We start from the raw sequence: 18426 nt of genomic DNA, 5'->3' as shown, positions 1-18426 counted from the left end.
GGTGAGTGGTCCCAAGAGTCTCTCTGAGGAGGTGCCACTGAAGCCAGGACCTGAGGGTGTAAAGAGTAAGGGCAGAAGCTCTTGGACGGGCATCACACAGGCAGAAGAGACTCTACTGTCTTGGAGACAGAGGAAGGAGCCCACTGTGACCAGAGGATAGTGACTGGGGACCTTGGAAACCATGGAAAGGACTGCATTTTTTTTTTTTAAGTGGAAAGGAAAAAATGGGATTCACATCTAATTTGCAGTCCTAAAAAACCACTTCCTTCCGTGAGGAGAATGGGTTGGAGGAGGAGTCAAGAATGGAAGCAAGGAGGCCAGATTGGAGATAATAATTAATAATAATAATAATAATAGCTAACACACTGCTTACTAAATGCCCAGGGACTGTTCTAAGCACTTTACATGAACCAACTCAGTTAAGTGTGCTTCCCAGTTAGCACCCTCTTTCATTCTCAAAAGTACCACAGATTTTTTTAAATAAATTTATTTATTTGTTTGTTTTGGGGTCTTCGTTGCTGTGTGCGGGCCCTCTCTAGTTGCGGTGAGCGCTTCGTTGCAGTGCTCGGGCTTCTCACTGCAGCGGCTTCTCTTGTTGCGGAGCGCAACTCCAGGCGCACGGGCTTCAGTAGTTGTGGCTCATGGGCTCAGTAGTTGTGGCACACGGGCTTAGCTGCTCTGCGGCATGTGGGATCTTCCCGGACCAGGGCTCGAACCCATTTACCCTGCATTAGCAGGCATATTCTTAACCACTGCGCCGCCAGGGAAGTCCCCCACAGATTTTTTTTGAAGTATAGTTGCTGTACAATATTATATAAGTTACAGGCATACAATAAATATAGTGATTCACAATTTTTAAAGGTTATACTCCATTTATAGTTATTATAAAATATTGGCTGTATTCACCATGTTGTTCAATATATCCTTGTAGCTTATTTTATACCTAATAGCTTGTACCTCTTACCTCCCCTACCCCTATATTGCCCCTCCCTATTCCCTCTACCCACTGGTAACCACAGTTTGTATGATAAATTCCAGGAAACTATGAATCAGCCAATTAACATTTTCAGAGGGCCTTGATAGTTGGAGTGGTCAGTCTCCTCTACCCATCATTTTCAAACCATCCTATGAAAGCCACTAACCAAGACAACTCTACAGTACAATATGAAAGTAGGAAAAACTGTGGAATCTCATCTCTAAACTTCCTGAGGCCCTTCCTTTTGTTCCCTTCTGTCTTAACCCTGTCTCTTGGTTCTGAGTTTATGTGGGCATTTCTATTTGTCTCTTTTTCTCGGTGTCTTTTTTTTTCCCTTTAACTCTCTCCCTTGAGTCTCTTTCCCTGTTTGTGTGTGTTCTGTGTTTCTTTCCTCTTTACCCTCTTTGCCTTCCCCATTCCCCCTCTCTATTCTCTTCCCTTCCCCTAATCTCACTCATTCTTTCTTCTTCCCTCAACTGGCTGGTGAGGTACTGGCATGTACAGTGAATCTGTTCTGCTTAATATATAAAAATTGATATTGACTATTTCCACTTAAAACTAATTAAGGCTCCCGAGAGCCAGTGTACTCCTTCCAAAATGCTTCTATAGATGATTGTCACAAAGTATTTTAAATCTTTTGATCCCAGTTCCTGCATTCACATCTCTGGAGGAAATTTACCTAGTACCCCACTCAGCTAACTGGTTTCTTCCAATCCCCACACCTTCCCTTCTCACTCCGCCACCACCTGCCTGACTGCCTTCTCTACTTCAGGTCTGTCCCCAGCTCCTGTGCTGGACTGCACCTAAATCATACCAGACCACATGTTGAGCCAAGTGTCTCTCATTCTTCCATAATGTTTGTTTTAGTTTCTTTCCTTTGTTACCCTTCTAAGGCTTGATACCTTACAAACTATTGCTTGTGCTCTGAAGCTTATTTTTAAGCTGCTCTTACTTTTACGTATGAGTGCTTCTTTTGCCTGCCTAGTTCCAAATAGCGGCTACCAGGGACAGCTTTCTTCCAAGCAGAGGCTCCCTTAATAACGAGCGTTCCTTTGTGTTCATCCTGCATATAAATCACCAGGGAGCTTTTAAATGAGAAAAGACCTAGCTGACCCAGAAGGTGGTATTTATAAATAGTCCTCCAGCCCCCGCTCCTTAAAGCTTGTCCACCTAATCCTCTCCTCTCTCAAGATTGGAAGTGACTTGACCTTTGAGTCTTAAAACTCAGGCTCTTTTTCTTTAAAAAATCTGGTTGGCAAAAAGCTGTTAAAACAAAAATGTTCTCAGCAGGATGATGGTCAGTCATCAGAGCTTGCCTTTCATTTCCAACATTTTTAGCCAAATATGCTTCCTCTTCTGTGGACCAATTTTTCACATTGTTATTATTTTAAGACACTTACCTCAGTAATTTTTATTTCTTTTTACTGATAGGCTATCATGGATTTGTATTTTTATGATTTAGAAAGCTGTTCCCAAATGACTGCATCTCTATCATGAACTAAGAGCCTTCCTTTTCACTCCTAAAATCACAGAACTTGGAGGGGCTCTAAGTAGCCTCCATCCCAGCATCACTGGATAGAGCTCTGTTATATTTCCCTAATGTTGTATTATTTACTGAAGCTAAAATCTCATAGGTTTTTGTTAGGATTATGAAATGAAGCACATGCTATAGACACTAATAGATAGTGTCTATTTACCTAGTACCCCACTCATCTAACTGGTTTCTTCCAATCCCCACACCTTCCCTTCTCACTCCACCACCACCTGCCGACTGCCTTCTCTACCTCAGGTCTGTCCCCAGCTCCTGCACTGGACTGCACCTAAATCATACCAGACCACATGTCTGATTAGGGTACATGCAGGAACTGCCTAATTGTTGAATTGGCCAAAGATTTTTTTTTTTTACTATATTTCCCAAAAAGATAATTAAGTCCTTAATCTGATTATTTATAAAGAGAAGAGATGCTTATATTAGACAAACCATGTGTTTTTAGCAGCCTCTCTCCCTTGTTATAAAATGGAGGAAACTTAAATTCACTATCCACTAACTATCAGAGAGAATACTCTAATTTAAGGCTGTTTTCTTTTCATCCCCTAACAGATTGAAGAGTAAGTCCTGGTCCCAGGCTTTTCTTTGCTGACCTGGGCCAGGGGTAGTAATGCTTTTTCTAGAAGCTACTAGGTCTGATCCATCTGTTGCTTTGTGGGGAGAACCCCTTCCCCAAGGCTTTTCTTGCAGTAGTTTTGCTGGAATGTCCTACTTGCATGTGAGCCTGGAACTTTAGAAGTAATTTTAGTTCTGTTATTTAATTTAAGAAAGTTTGGTGTCCAGTGTGGCTGTATTTGTACATAAGAGACTATCTGTAGAAAAAGAATAAAAAACGTGTACACAGCAGGTTGAATAAGTATTGTGTCTTCTAAAAACCTTGGGCTTAAATGTCTAAGGCAATTCTGTTTAGATCAGCGCTCAGCATGGACTTGCTAGAGCAGTAGTATCTGTTGTTTTATTTCTCCAGGTGGGGAAGCTTTCTCTTAATATATGGAGACTCTAGAATGGGTAAGAATATGTGTAGTAATTAGAATTATAAGACATGGCCTAAGCAAGTATGGATACTTCTGACTTGCTTTTGGATTCAGTTGTTAAAAAAAAGTGGAGTGTAGAAATATGAAACAGAGGAGAGAAAACCACGTAGGTACAGCAGAGCAGCAGTATTCAGCCATGCAATGAGCATACAAGGAGGGTTTGTTAGGATTACACACACAGAGAGGAGAGTAGCACAACCAATACAACTTCAAAGCAATGGTGGGTTCATGTCGGGGGACAGTGCACAAGCAGACCAAGGGCATAGGAAGCTTAGGGTACCCATCACATTCAAGGCACACTACTGGATAACCCTTGGTTCTCCTTGGTGACTTTTTTTATATAGCAGCAAAACTTAGAAGGAATCTCTCCAGAGGGTTAAATGTAGTACCATTATGTACGTAATGATGCTAATCAACTGTGTTGTTCAGGGTTCTTCACTGCAAGCTACCAAACAATGGGAAAGGCCCTCAAAGGCTCTCTGGTGCTTTCAGAACTGACTGCATTTGGAGGAACAGGGGAAACACTGCAGAAAAGGTGGGGTTGGCACTACCTGCTGCCCCACCCTGAAGAAAAGCTGACTTTTCCTCAAATCCTTGTGTGACTACGGCTTCAGGGCCCCAGGTGTCCAAGCCTAGGTCCCGTGCTTGCCCCCAGCTGCACCATGACCTGGAGAGAAGGATCTGGATCTTCTAGTTGCTGTAGTGCAAAGCAGTCGCTGCCTCCCATGGGGGAAAGGAGGCGGCACGGTGCTGGTTGGGAAGAAGGTTTGGTTGCTAGACAGCAAAAAAAAAAGGCATGTAAACTGTATCTATCCGAAGCTCAGTGTCTTTACAAATATTAACCATCTTTCTCAGGCTCAGCCAGCATGCATGGAGAATATTGATTTCATTTTCCTTCAATGATTTGTTCATTGTTTTTAAAAACAAAGACAAAAACACTTGGGACTATCTTTTTAAATTTAGTCTTTATCAAAGTTGTATGTGTACATCATTTAGAGTCATAGTTCTCCCCAGTTTCTAATGAAGAACAGCATTCCATGTGCTCCCATTCCTATTTTCTACTCCCCAGAGAAAACTATTTTCAATTCTTTCTAGCTGATTTATTTGGTATTTATCTTGATATTTCTAAATAGCACACTGTGGTTATGTCTTAATGTTTCTGTTTTGGGCATTATTTATCAACTTCCCACGATGGAAATGAGTTTTGTTCTTTCTCAACACTTTATGCTTACTCACACATACACTCTCTTCTCCTTCCCCCATCCTCCCAGGATAATTGTATTGGATCCATAGCCTGTGTTTTTATTAGCATTACATCAACACTGTTTGCAATGAAGCCATGTAGTATAATGTGACTACTACTTTCTCCCAGTACCACCCTTGATTTTTCCCTGATGTTAATAATTGTTTTGGTTTTTTAGTTCATTTGCTTCAATTTTCTATACTTCTCACTGATGTGACCCCCAGATCTCCCCTAACTGAATAAATCCTCTTTCCATATAAACACATTAGATATTCTATGAATTTCATCTTTTTTTTTAAATTTCATCTTCTTTTAATTTTTTTTTTTTTTTTTGGCTGCATTGGGTCTTTGTTGCTGCGTGCGGGCTTTCTCTACTTGCGGCGAGTGGGGGCTACTCTTCGTTGCAGTGCGTGGGCTTCTCATTGCAGTGGCTTCTCTTGTTGTGGAGCATGGGCTCTAGGCATGCAGGCTTCAGTAGTTGCAACAACGCGGGCTCAGTAGTTGTGACTTGCGGGCTCTAGAGTGCAGGCTCAGTAGTTGTGGCGCACGGACTTAGTTGCTTCGTGGCATGTGTATCTTCCCGGACCAGGGATCGAACCCATGTCCCTTGCATTGGCAGGCGGATTCTTAACCACTGTGCCACCCGGGAAGTCCAAATTTCATCTTCTTAAAAAGAAATCTCTTCCTAAGTGTTCTGACTTGCTCCTCTCTGGACCCTGGACCAGTCACCCTCCAGGCCTGCTAAGGAGCTATTGTCTTGGGGTCTCCTTCAACATCACTCTAAGGACCCCTTTACCTGTCTCTTGTTTTAGATCCCTTGCTTCCTCGATTCAGTGTCATCCTCTTCCTTGGTCTTCCTTGTCATTTTGAAGGAGCATGTTACCATTCGTTTCTTTTTTTTGTTTGTTTGTTTATTTATTTTTGGCTGTGTTGGTCGTTGCTGCTTGCAGTCTTTCTCTAGCTGCAGAGAGCAGGGGCTACTCTTCGTTGTGGTATGCAGGCTTCTCATCGCGGTGGCTTCTCTTGTTGCGGAGCATGGGCTCTAGTTGCGTGGGCTCTAGTAGTTGTGGCCCACGGGCTTAGTTGCTCCGCAGCATGTGGGACCTTCCTGGACCAGGGATCAAACCTGTGTCCCCTGCATTGGCAGGTGGATTCTTAACCACTGTACCACCAGGGAAGCCCACCATTCGTTTCTTGAGAAAGTAAAGGTTTTTTTAGTTTTAGGAATCATTTCCTTGAGAATTTTAAAGACACTGCTCCATTTTTTTCTGTCCTCCAAAGTCCCTGTTGAAAAGTCTCATTCATTCTGATTTTGACCCTTTGCGTAACAACTTATTTTCCCTCTGGAAGCTTCTCTTTAACCTTGATGTTCTGCAAGTTCACAATGATGTGACTTGGGCCCTTGCTGGACCTTTTCTTGAATTCATTTGTTTGATGACTTCCTCTCCGTGGTGTTTTCTGTTCTTTCTCAAATTCCTGCTAGTTAGATGTTGGACCTGTTGTACTGATGTCCAGTTTTTGCATCTTTACTCTCCTGTTTTCTATCCTTGTAGTCTTTTTCTTTTTCTTTCTGAAATAATCTCTCAACTTTGTCTTCCAACCCTTGCGTGGAGTTGTTTGGTTCTGCTATCAAAATGTATATTTTCCTAGAGTTTTTTTTGTCCTCTGAACATACTTTTTTTATTTAATTAGTATTGTTGATACATTTATTGTATGATGAGCAATACAGAAACAAGAAAATACAAATATGTAAGTTAGAAGGCATTTTCTGACTGAAAGAGATTATCAGTTGACCACTCTCAAAAGTTGTAACTTTGAGCCAAAGAAAAATCACCTAAAATACACAAAATTCAATGGTATACAATTTTTAGTACAGTATTTATAAGGATTATGGTTTTTTTAAGATTTATTTATTTTATTTTTGGCTGCTTCAGGTCTTAGTTGTGGCACACAGGATCTTCCTTGAGGCATGCGGGATATTTTATTGCGGTGCACGGGCTTCTCTCTAGTTGTGGTGCATGGGCTCCAGAGCGCATGGGCTCTGTAGTTGTAGCGCGTGGGTCCCAGGGCACATGGGCTCTGTAGTTTGTGGCACTCGGGCTGTGTAGTTTGTGACACTCAGGCTCTCTAGTTGAGGTGCATGAGCTCAGTAGTTGTGGCGCACTGGCTTAGTTGCCCTGCAGCATATGGGATGTTAGTTCCCTGACCAGGGATCGAATCCATGTCCCCTGCATTGTAAGGTGGATTCTTTACCACTGGACCAGCAGGAAAGTCCCTGTAAGGATTATGTTTTGCTGGTTGTTTTTGTGTTTGTTTTTAATGCTCATTTTTAAAAGTTTGTATCTTCCTCTGTAGTCTTTTTTTTCCTCTAAGTTGCTTTTCTTCCTCTTTGTTTTGGTCTGTCTTTCATAGTAAATGCTTTCTTGAGTTTCTAGTGATCCTTGGTTATCTTCTCATATTTAAGAGCAGGCCACTAAAAAGCTACTTGAGAGGTCTGGACTTGTGAGTAAAGCTTATGCACTGTGATCTTCACTGTAGGGCAATCTGCCTGAGTCATTTACTGGAATTCCTCTCATATCTGTTTCTTTAGGTCTTTTATCTTGGCTGGTCATATTCTGTTGGAAAATTTTAAATTTTGCACTGTTCATTTTCTACCTCTTTCTTGCAATTTCTAGATGTGTACAGTCTGAGGTCTTATGTTGTAGACAAAAATATCTCCCCTGGGTCTCTGCTTTTTCCTTTAAATGCCTTTTGTACTCTCCTAAACATTCTTTTTTTTTTTTTTTAATAAATTTATTTATTTGGCTGTGCCCGGGTCTTAGCTGCAGCATGCAGGATCTTCATTGCCACATGCGGGATCTTTAGTTGCGGCATGTGGGATCTAGTTCCCTGACCAGGGATCAAACCCAGGCCCCCAGCATTGGGAACATGAAGTCGTAACCACTGAACCACCAGGGAAGTCCCTCTCCTACACATTCTTATTTGCTTTCTTGGCACTTAGCAGTTAGGCCCACTTGCTAAAAAATAAACAAGAGCCGATAGGAGCAAATCTGAAACACCTAGAGTACAAAGTAGGAGTCACTTCAGTGCCTTGTTTTTCCTTAATATATTGATGAGAAATTGGATGAACCTTCGGGATGCTGAGACAGGGAAGATACTCTGGCAAGGAACAGAAGACCTGTCAGTCCCTGGAGTGGAGCATGAAGGTACTTTCCACCCTTTGTCTGCACAGGGCTGATGACGCAGAGCAGGCCTAGGCATCAGGGAACTGAGTTAATGGAGACCCACCAGGGGATGGGCCTCTGCAGGCATAGCATGTCAGTCCACATGGTGCTGAGATGTCTAGTTTCTTTCTTATGTTTCTTTCTCCTACTTCCCAAAACCCACCTCATGCTGAAATTTTAGCATTAGAACATACCCTAAGATACAAAGATCTCAACTTTTTTCTGAAAGAAAATTTGTGTTTTTATCTCCCTGAAATAAAAGAAAAACCAAGGGAACAGAATAGAAAGAAGGTTCCCATTCAGCCCCTTTCCTGATAAGAGGAGCTGGGTAAGGCCTTTAGATGCACTAAATCTATTGTTCCTTGAAGATCTTTCAGTCAAATGCACTGGACCAGTTTTGGACCTCTGCCTTTAATTAAAGTGTAATTCTGTTACCAAGGCATTTTATGAAATTTAACATAGATAATGTAGGCTCCAAATCATGTCTAAGAAGCTCCCAGAAATGCTTTCAATATTTCTTTTTCTTTACCAGCCCGTGTTCCCAAGAAAATCCTCAAGTGCAAAGCAGTGTCTCGAGAATTGAATTTCTCTTCAGCAAAGCAAATGGAAAAATTCCGCCTGGAACAAAAAGTTTTCTTCAAAGGGCAATGCCTCGAAGGTATTCTGCTGCCAACATACCTGAAATCTGGGCTTAGGGACAAAATCCAGACAGGGCCAGAAGTCAAGACCCAGTGAACTAAAGCACTGCTTTGATGACATTTATTTTGCAGCTCAGTTTGTGATAGGGTTCCTACACCCTGGCAGATTGGGGAGCCCTGGCAAAAAGAAGCAAAAACAAAGCTGGCAACTACAAGGGGCTCTGAGCCCAACAAAAGGGTTACTGACCCTGGAGGGCCTGAGGTTGGTGCCTGCTTTGTCACTGGCGTGGTATTGTAACATGGTCACAAGGAAGCTGCTGGTTAGGGCCTGGTACAGTGCTCTCCATACAGTCTTGTACAGATTTGACTGGCAAGGCCACTGTGCATTGAGTTTTTACCATGAAGTCTAAGAGTGTACATATGTGTCTTAGAGCTGAAATTCCAAGTGAAAAGGCCTATTCTGTACTTCCGTTTATATAATTTACATCCAGCCTACTTCTAAGAAAATATTGCTGGTCCTAGTCCTTTAGATCCCAGAGCATAGGGAGCAGGCCTCTAGTGTGGTTCAGGGGACAGCCTGAAAGGGGCTTCCATGTCCTTTCTTTTGCTTCTGGCCTGGGCAGTTTCTGATGGCTTCAGTGGTGGTTCTTGGGGTAGGAAGAGGCTTGCTCTAAAGGATGGGGACATGGAGCCCTGAGACTCTGCCCAGGGCGCCAGCTCACCTGCTTTTCCTTCTTCCTTCAGAATGGTTCTTCGAGTTTGGCTTTGTGATCCCTAACTCCACAAACACCTGGCAGTCCCTGATAGAGGCAGCGCCCGAGTCCCAGATGATGCCAGCCAGCATGCTAACGTGAGTGAGCGGGCCGCAGGAACTGTGGAGGTGTCTAGAAGCAGGAATTCCAGGCACGTGGGACTCGTGGTCCCGTTCAACAGGCAGGCAATCTAGGTTGAGAACAAGGGTAAAAGAGTATCCAGGGGTATCCGAAGTTACAGCTTACTGACTTTTGTCATGTGAAAAAGACAGTGTGATAGAACGGAAAGAATTAAAAACTTCAGGTTAAACCTTTAGACTAAATCCCTGATTAACCCTGACTAGCGGCTGTGTAATCTTGGACAATGTACTTTACCTCTCTGGGCCTTATTCTCCTCCTCTCTAAATGTAGAATTAATAATTCTCTCTCACAGAGGTACAGTGAGGATAAAATGAGATGATATGGAAGGAAACTGGCATATAATATATTTTAAGTCTATACTAATTTGCTCCCTTTCCTTACTATCAAACTTCTGGTACTCTGTACTTTGTTTGAATGGCCTTCATTGGAATCTGGCAAAGTCCTAATTCTGTTTTAGAGGATAATGTTTGGTTATAGTTTTTCAGAGACTAACTTACAATTTTAATAGATATGCTTCCAGCTCAAAGAATAATTAGTTTGTCCTTTGTCCCCAAAAGTCAGTCAATAACTGCCTACCTACCATTTTTCTCTTGGGAAAAGATTTTAATCTTTTAAAAGCTTTAGCAATATTGCCTAGTAACAAATTATTCACACAGATAATTGTGCAATATTGGATCATCTCTTTAAACAGGTCCTTTATGAAAGCCACATTGAATTTGTAAATAGAGGTTATTTATTTTACAAGTCTTGAATAGATTTTTAATTTGTATAATAGTAGGTATTTTTATATTCCATCAACCAGTCAGATCTTGAGTTCCTTATTTTCCTATTTTATAATTAATTACTAGCAAGAAGATATCTGCTGGATATTAATTACCCTGGGAAAGTACAGTGTCATATGTAGCAGGGCATTTTTTAGATTTTATTAACCATTGTTTGACTTATTCTTGTCCAGGCCTGATTTCTTTCAGGTATGGACACCACTAAGTCTGTGATAACATATTTAGGTTATTTAAGTTATGTCTTACTTTTTAGAACCCCAGAGTAGTACCACTGTTGCCTTTAGCTCAGTACAAGAGTAGTTTGATTTGGAAACACTGAGATAACCACCAAGAAAAATGAAATTGCACACTGTATACAATACAGGTGTATTGTTTGGGGTTCTTAAGCCGTAAGCCATAGAAACTGACTCTGGCTTACAGGACAGCGTTGAAAGGGTAGGGCTGAGACCTGAGAAACTCTGAAAGATGCAGGTGGCAGGAACTGTGGATGGTTTCCTCAAGGAGTAGCTGTGGGAAGGATCTTGCTCAGGGGAGAGAGTCTGATTGGCCCAAATTACATCCTGTGCCCACCCCTTTGCCAGGCGAGGGCGGGGCCACTTGGTTGACCCATGGACTGGAGATAGGGTGGTTCCCCAAGAGAAGAACAGAGTGCTGTTACTCAAAGTGAGGAGAATAGATGCAGGACAGGCCAACCCACAGCTGTCCACCAGAGTAAGTTTTATAGGAAAAAATATGTCCGCAGGTTTCCATGTGAATCAGAAAGTCAGTCATATTTATAGGCACCCCTATGTGCAAAGCACTCTAAGGGCCTTAGGTATCCTGTGGATTAAGACATGCTCCCTCTTATGATTTCTGAAGAAGACCTACCTAATCACATAAATGTCATGTTAGACATCTAACCCCATATGGACACAGATTTTAATATCCCCAAGCCAAGGTTATAGGTGAGTGCATGTCCACAAGCCCAGCAGACCCAGATTGAAACCACTTTGTGGAAATGAGATCTGTTGTCTAACACGCTCACTCTTTCGCCCTCTCTTCTTACTTGTAGTGGAAATGTTATCATAGAGACAAAGTTTTTTGACGACGATCTTCTTGTAAGCACATCCAGAGTGAGACTTTTCTACGTTTGAGAGAAGAATGTGTGTGCATTTCAAGAATTCATTTTTTTAGGGGGAAGGAGGAAAGTGTTTACTTTTTTCCTCTATACATTTGATTTTTGACACTTCCACCCCTAATTCCCTCTACGGCAAAACCCACCTGCGGCCAACAGGGGACCAGCTCTGTGTAGGTAACCAGATGGCTTTTTTCTCTCAAGCCACCATCTTCGACTGACCAGATTAAACTCCCAATCCCAGACCAGGGCAGAGGGCACGCCTCAGCTCCTTCTTGGAGTAGACACGGGGACAAACACATACCACAAGCTGTTCCCGTCACCCTCCCTGCCTCCTTCTTGGGCCCTGCAGGCAACACATCTTCCTTTGGCCCCTGGTTTTGGAAAAATTCAAGTTCCTGACCCACATTTAGTTTTTTTCCTACCATTTCTATTTCATACATTCTCATACATTTAACTTGTAAAATAGACTGTGATATTATTGTTACATAGTGAATTAAAACATATAAATTAAAATATTCCTATGTCTTTAGCATGGCATTGCTTTCATCTCTCCTTTTTTTGGAATGTGAACCTGGCTCCATGATGGGAAGAAAGACATTTAATAGACCAGACCGTAGGATCACAGCGATATTTTGCTCCAGAGATCGACTGATAGATCTTGTGGTTCCTGAGTGCTTCAGTTGCTGCTTTCCAAGAAGGTACAACATACCTGAACAAGACCCATGACCTTGACATTTGTCTTTTAGATGTGACATTTCGTGGTTCTCTTCCACAACATACATGCACCCTCTGCTTGTTTGTACTGTTTTTAACTTTTTCCCTTCTTTTATAATGTGCATTTGTTCAAGAGATTTCCAGAAAGGTTAGAAGTTCTAAGTTGGTAGAGTAAGGACCCTTATTCCTAAATGAGAAACTAGAAGTTACAAAATGAAGAAAAGATCTCCCTACACTCAACTGGAGAACAATGGGAAGGCATCTAGGATGGGGTGGGATGCTGAGAGGCCTTAAAACCAGTGGTCAGAGGAAGCCCATGTGGCAGAGAAGTAGTTATATCTGCAGTGCTTCCAAGTCTGACAATAGAAAACTAAAAAGGGCTCTCTTTCAGGAACTTACCTCTGAGCTACCAGTAGCCTTCACTGTCCTTTATAAAATACCAACAATTAAAAGTTTTCTGGTTCCTCCGGTAGTAAGGTCTGAGGCCAGAGGAGGGAAAATACACCGAGAGATGGGCTCTCCTTGGTGTAGCCCCTGCTCCTAGATTCCTGCTCTCCTTCCATCTGTTACCGCAAAGGGCCTGTTTGCATATGTGGGTGGGGAGGAGAAGCAGTACATTTTTAGTATACTATCACCATCTTTCAGTGATGACTCCATTCTTCACATTAGATCTGTTATCTTCAAAAGCTAATTTTTAAATACCAAAGGTTGGATTAAAAAAAAAAAAAAAAACAAGGTAAAAGTGAATCAAGCTTTTCTCTTGCTTTCCAAAACTGCCATGTCTTTTCTCAGAGTGAATCTGTCTCCTTCCCTCTTCCTGGACTCTATCTTCTCCCCAGAGTCCCATCAGGGAAGGTTGTCAGGGGCCTGGACACATTCTGATGGAGAAAGAACTTCCCAGGGAAGGCTTCTCCACCCGCTTAGACCTCCTTCACTGCCCTTCTCCACTCACTCACCCAGCCAATAGTCAGGGACACACTTCTTTGCTAGCCACTCTGAGAAGAACAAAAAGAATCGTAGTCCATTCATTCTTAGAAGCTTGCCATCTCTCCAGGTACATGTGCTCAGGCAAAATTGCTCATTTTATCATGAAACAAGCAAGACAAAAGAAGCGTGTGCTTCAGGCACAATACTGATCAAGGGGTTCCAAGCACGGGTGGGATTTGAGCTGATGGGGAGGATGGCCGAATGCTATGGTGGGAGGAGAAGGGAAGTGGTACAGGCCAGGGAAGAAGTCAGGCAAAAGGAGATGGAGGACACAGGAGCTGCAGGGACCAGGGCCCTAGGTAGGTTAAGGTCAGCCCTTGTAGGGTGGGTGTGGGTCCAGATACCTGAAAATCTGGAGGGTTTGTGGATATATTAAAGGCTACAAAATGTTATTGGAAGGAGAAGCATACAGATCAGGCCTGGCACAGTGTACAGCCACTGGTTCTCAAACATTTATGGCATCTGCCCACACCCAGAGATTCTGACTCAGTATGTGTGGGTCCCAGAAATCTGCCTATGGAAGCACCCCAAGTGATTCTGCTACAGGTGTTCTGTGGACCGTATTTTGAAATACTGGTAGAGGCATTTAGTGAATATTAAAGACATACCTGTGTACACTGGTGGCCGTAAGATAAACTGAGATCTCCAAGCATGCTTAAGGAACAAAGGGTGGCCCCAGTTCTGAGCTGTGCCAGTGAGGGGAAGCTTTCAGTTACTCAGGGCAATCAAGAGGAACTTTAGAGTCTTCAGAGGAGAGGACAGAAGAATCCCAGGCAACATGGCCTTTGAGAAAGACTTGGGAGAACTTAGAGAATCTGTCAAACATAGATTTCTATTTAGAGAGTTTTGGTTAAGGTTTCCTGTGTGATGTGAGTAAACAGTCTCGTCCATCTTCCCATCTGTGTTACTGGCCAGTGTGCTGAGTGACTTCTGTGATGGAGCACACGGGGAAGCACTGAGTCTGGCCCTGGTTGGGCATGAGGGGGTGGAGGAATCACAGTCTACCGAAGAGGATCTAGCCACATTCAGGCCACGCTTACAGGCCTGTTATGTGTATCAGGAAGATGTCGTGTGAGGCACAGGCCTGCCTTTCCTGAGCTTTGTCCCTCGTTGAGCAATTATAAGTGCCTGCCGTAAGAGAAGGACAAGGTGGGCATTTAAAGGAAGAAAAGATTGCATGCAGCTCAGAAAAATCAGGAAAGCCCTCTCTTCTCTGGATCCTTCAACTCTCAGCCTACAAAATATGTTCAAGTTGCCCTAAAAAAAATAAGCTTTTAGGGCTTCCCTGGTGGCGCAGTGGTTGAGAGTCCGCCTGCCGATGCAGGGGACACGGGTTCGTGCCCCGGTCTGGGAAGATCCCACATGCCGCAGAGCGGCTAGGCCCGTGAGCCATGGCTACTGAGCCTGCGCATCCGGAGCCTGTGCTCTGCAAGGGGAGAGGCCACAACAGTGAGAGGCCCGCCTACCGCAAAAAAAAAAAAAAAAAAAAAAAAAAAAAAAAAAAATAAGCTTTTATAAATAAGGCTTTCCTTCAATCCCTCATGGCCTTCAGCTCCCGCTCCCTCCTTTTCTTTCTCTACAGATCCAAACCTTTCGGAATCGTCTCCACTCACTCTTTACACCCCCTACCTCTCATTGACTCCTCAACCCACGGCTTTGTGGCTCTGGCCTGTGGCTTCCTCTCCTTCGAGGCATCAGTGAACTCCACTGAGCCACTGCCCCCGTCCAGTCCTTCTTGCTTTATCTGCTGGGACTCTGGGAGCCCCTTTGCAGGCTCTTCATTTTCTTCCAGCTGCCTTGTCCCTAAAATGTTTGTTGGTGGATTTGAGATCTTTTTTTTAGCTATTATATATTGAGAAAATGCTTGTGCAAATTCTTTTTTTTTTTGGCTGCACCTCACAGCATGCAGGATCTTAGTTCCCCAACCAGGGATCAAAGCCATGCCCCCTACAGTGGAAGCTCGGAGTCCCAAACACTGGACCACCAGGGAATTCCCACTTGTGCAAATTCTTTAAGCATTATACATTCACTGCATGCATATTTATTGAGCACTTTTTATGTACCAGACACTTGTTGGACAAGATGAGTGAAGTCCCTACCATTAGATTCTAATGAGAGGAGACAGAAAGCAGATAATTTTAGATAGTAATCAGTGCTCTGAAGAAAACAGGACAATGCAAGGGCAGCATGTCTGAAATGAGGAGGTGAAGAAACGGAAAGAAGTCAGCATTCAGCTTTTGACCCCAAAACAGGATTGACAAGTCCCCAGCAAGCCAACAGTCTGGAAAGCCAGGATTTACTCAAAGGAAAAGATTTTTTAAATTCCTTAACCTATCATCAACAAAGTAAGAACCAGATGTGCCACACTTGATACTACAAAGGACTCAGGGTATGACAGGGAAGGCCCTGCCCTGTGGGGGGAGTGACAGCCTCCCCTTCCACCCTGCGAAGGATGGAGAGGAGGAAGCAGGGCAAAGAGGCCCAGGGCTGATGTCCTCGCTTTCCTCCACCCCTCAGGCCTGGATGGAAAGGCTGGATAGAAACATCTGCCCAGGTGTGGGGGAAGGATGAGAACTTCCTAGAGGTTAGTGCGGAGGGTCGGCTGCCCAGCAATCCAGTAGACGGAGGCCTGTTCACTTAGCTTCATAACCATCTCCCCTATAGTGTCTTCCATCCCTACCACCCGGCCGCAGTTCCTATATATCCATCTGGGGCCAGTCCAGCTGATGGCATGGCCTCCCCTTGTGATTTATCCTTCACATCACAACCAGAGAGCCCCAGGATGTGCATCTGCTCACCAATTCCTGGGTATTGTCGAGTTTATTTTTAGAATTTCTTGCTAGTGACCTGGTAATTGTTTTGCAGCATTCAAAATGCACTGTTAAAATGGTCCTCAAAGTGAAAACATTAAATGGCTTAGCAGTTCTTTTTGGTGCTTTTATTTGGTCTGAAACTGAGCAGCTTCAACTATAGCTTTGAATAAACTGAGGGATGCAATACAGTGGACTGAGAAGCAGAAATCTGGTAAATATATTTGGTTCCCAAACCATACACCGAGGCACCCCAGGGCACTGCAGCAAGTTCACAGGGGTGCCATAGGATCTTTTAGTTTTTAAAGGAAATGCAGTGATATGGGACATCTGTCATACACTGCTCAAAATCAACGTGAACAGGAAATGAGGGGAGTGGTGTCCAATCTGATTCCAGGTTTGAGAAGCTGTGCAGTGCCCAACAGGCACACACACTCCATTAGTAAGTCACTGTGATGATAAATGAAATAAAAATATTTTTTTCTCTCAATCTATGTGGCTTTTGTTTTTTCCAAAATAATACGACAGCTACTAATTTAGGACATAAATACTTAATAAGTTGTTTGGACCTAACTACTTAATAAGTAGAATTGTTATTTGTTTTGACCTAGTTGCACTGTGAAAAAAATTGCTGAGACACAAAGATTACTGTAAACGGAGAGCATTCAGGGATCTCTGATAAAGCCCTTAGTTTAAAATTATGCCTTTCAGAGGGTTAGAAACACACATGCAGGGACTTCCCTGGTTTCCCAGTGGTTTTCTGTGCTCCCAACCTCGGGGCCTGGGTTCAATCCCTGGTCAGGGAACTAGATCCCGCATGCGGCAATGAAGATCACGCATGCCACAACTAAGACCCAGCACATCCAAATGAATTAAATAAATAAATTTTTTTAAAAAAAGAAAAGAAACCACACACACACAAACATCACTGACAGCAGTAGCATCAAATGCATATTGACCACCCAGCTCTGAACTCTGAGACAGCCTTTGGTTCCATGGAATGCTTTTTTTTTTTTTTTTTTTTTTTAAATTTATTTTGGCTACTCTGTGTGGCATGCGGGATCTTAGTTCCCAACCAGGGATTGAACCCAGGCCCCCTGCATTGGGAGTGCAGAGTCTTAACCACTGGACCACCAGGGAAGTCCCCCATGGAATGCTTTTATTTTTTTTAATTAATTTATTTTATTTTATTTATTTTTGGCTGTGTCGGGTCTTCGTTGCTGCACGCGGGCTCTCTCTAGTTGCGGCGAGCAGAGGCTACTCTTTGTTGCGTTGCGCATGCTTCTCATTGTGGTTTCTCTTGTTGCGGAGCTGGGGCTCTAGGCGCACAGGCTTCAGTTGTGGTGCATGGGCTTAGTTGCTCCGTGGCATGTGGGATCTTCCCAGACCGGGGATCAAACCCGTGTCCCCTGCATTGGCAGGCAGATTCTTAACCACTGTGCCACCAGGGAAGTCCCCCACCATGGAAGTTCCCCACCATGGAATGCTTTTAAATTGTTGCACTTGTTGAAGGAAATGTATTCAAAGTTAAAAAAAAAAAAAAAAGGGACATTTACTCAAATTTCTTAGAATGACTATATAAGTGACTTGGTTTATTCAAATCATCCCCCAAATAACTCCTCAATTACAAGAGGATAAGCAAGATTATTGTCACTTGAATGTTTCATATATATTATAATTATTACTTTTGTGTTGGGCTAAAGTGTGTATTTTGAGGTATAAGGTACGCTCTCTGAATGGTGCACAGGACACCCCTGTATAATCAAGCCGTACATGACTGGTCTACCTATTTACAGAACTGGAATTTCATTTCACTGTTTTGTGTTATTACAGAAGCTGATAATAGTCATTGGTTTTCTTTCATGGTACATTGTTGGTCATACGTATTGGTTACTTGGGGTCCAACCCTTGGCCAGAATTGTAATCCACATTATCTCTTCTGGCAGATTGTCACTGATAATTACTCTTTTAATTGGCTTGTATTCAGCAACGATCTATAATGCATCTGGTAGAATTAGGCTAAGGTTTTTCTTGGAGTGTTCACATTTACTTAAAAGTAGACGTTTTATGATATTGAAATGGTTTTATGACCGTAGTGATCCTCAAGCATTTCCAGGCTCAAATGATATCATTATGGCACAGAATTCTGGGAGCTCAGTTGTGGATTTGTGGATTTTGAAGGAGGCACACAATCATTTGCAGAGGAAAACCTTGCCTCTGGCCACAAACACCTCCTCCGCCTACCAGGGAGTCAAGTAGCCACTGGGAGTGCCCACTGAAAAATGTCATTGCATAACAAGAGACTACCATTCAAAAGTCAAGGGACTTCCCTGATGGCGCAGTGGTTAAGAATCCTCCTGCCAATGCAGGGGACATGGATTCGATCCCTGGTCCGGGAAGATCCCACATGCCGCAGAGCAACTAAGCCCGTGCGCCACAACCACTGAGTCTGCGCTCTA

General features: G+C 43.1%; 1 protein-coding gene across 1 annotated transcript in view; it reads left to right on the top strand.

Annotated features, from left to right (window-relative positions):
- PDE6D (phosphodiesterase 6D) overlaps positions 1 to 11985 on the top strand; it is a 43468-nt gene extending 31483 nt beyond the window's left edge. Inside the window, exons 2-5 of the mRNA XM_081242235.1 lie at positions 7920 to 8008; positions 8559 to 8684; positions 9409 to 9514; positions 11391 to 11985. Of these exons, the coding sequence (XP_081098361.1) occupies positions 7920 to 8008; positions 8559 to 8684; positions 9409 to 9514; positions 11391 to 11472 (403 nt within the window). The 3' untranslated portion in view covers positions 11473 to 11985. The remainder of the gene's footprint in view (positions 1 to 7919; positions 8009 to 8558; positions 8685 to 9408; positions 9515 to 11390) is intronic.
- Positions 11986 to 18426: the final 6441 nt, after the last annotated feature.

This window comes from Mesoplodon bidens, assembly GCF_964165515.1.
Source record: "Mesoplodon bidens genome assembly, chromosome: 8".
NCBI classification, from domain to species: Eukaryota; Metazoa; Chordata; class Mammalia; order Artiodactyla; family Ziphiidae; genus Mesoplodon; species Mesoplodon bidens.
The sequence above is the reverse complement of the archived record's forward strand: the minus strand, read 5'-3'. Positions and strand labels throughout refer to the sequence as shown.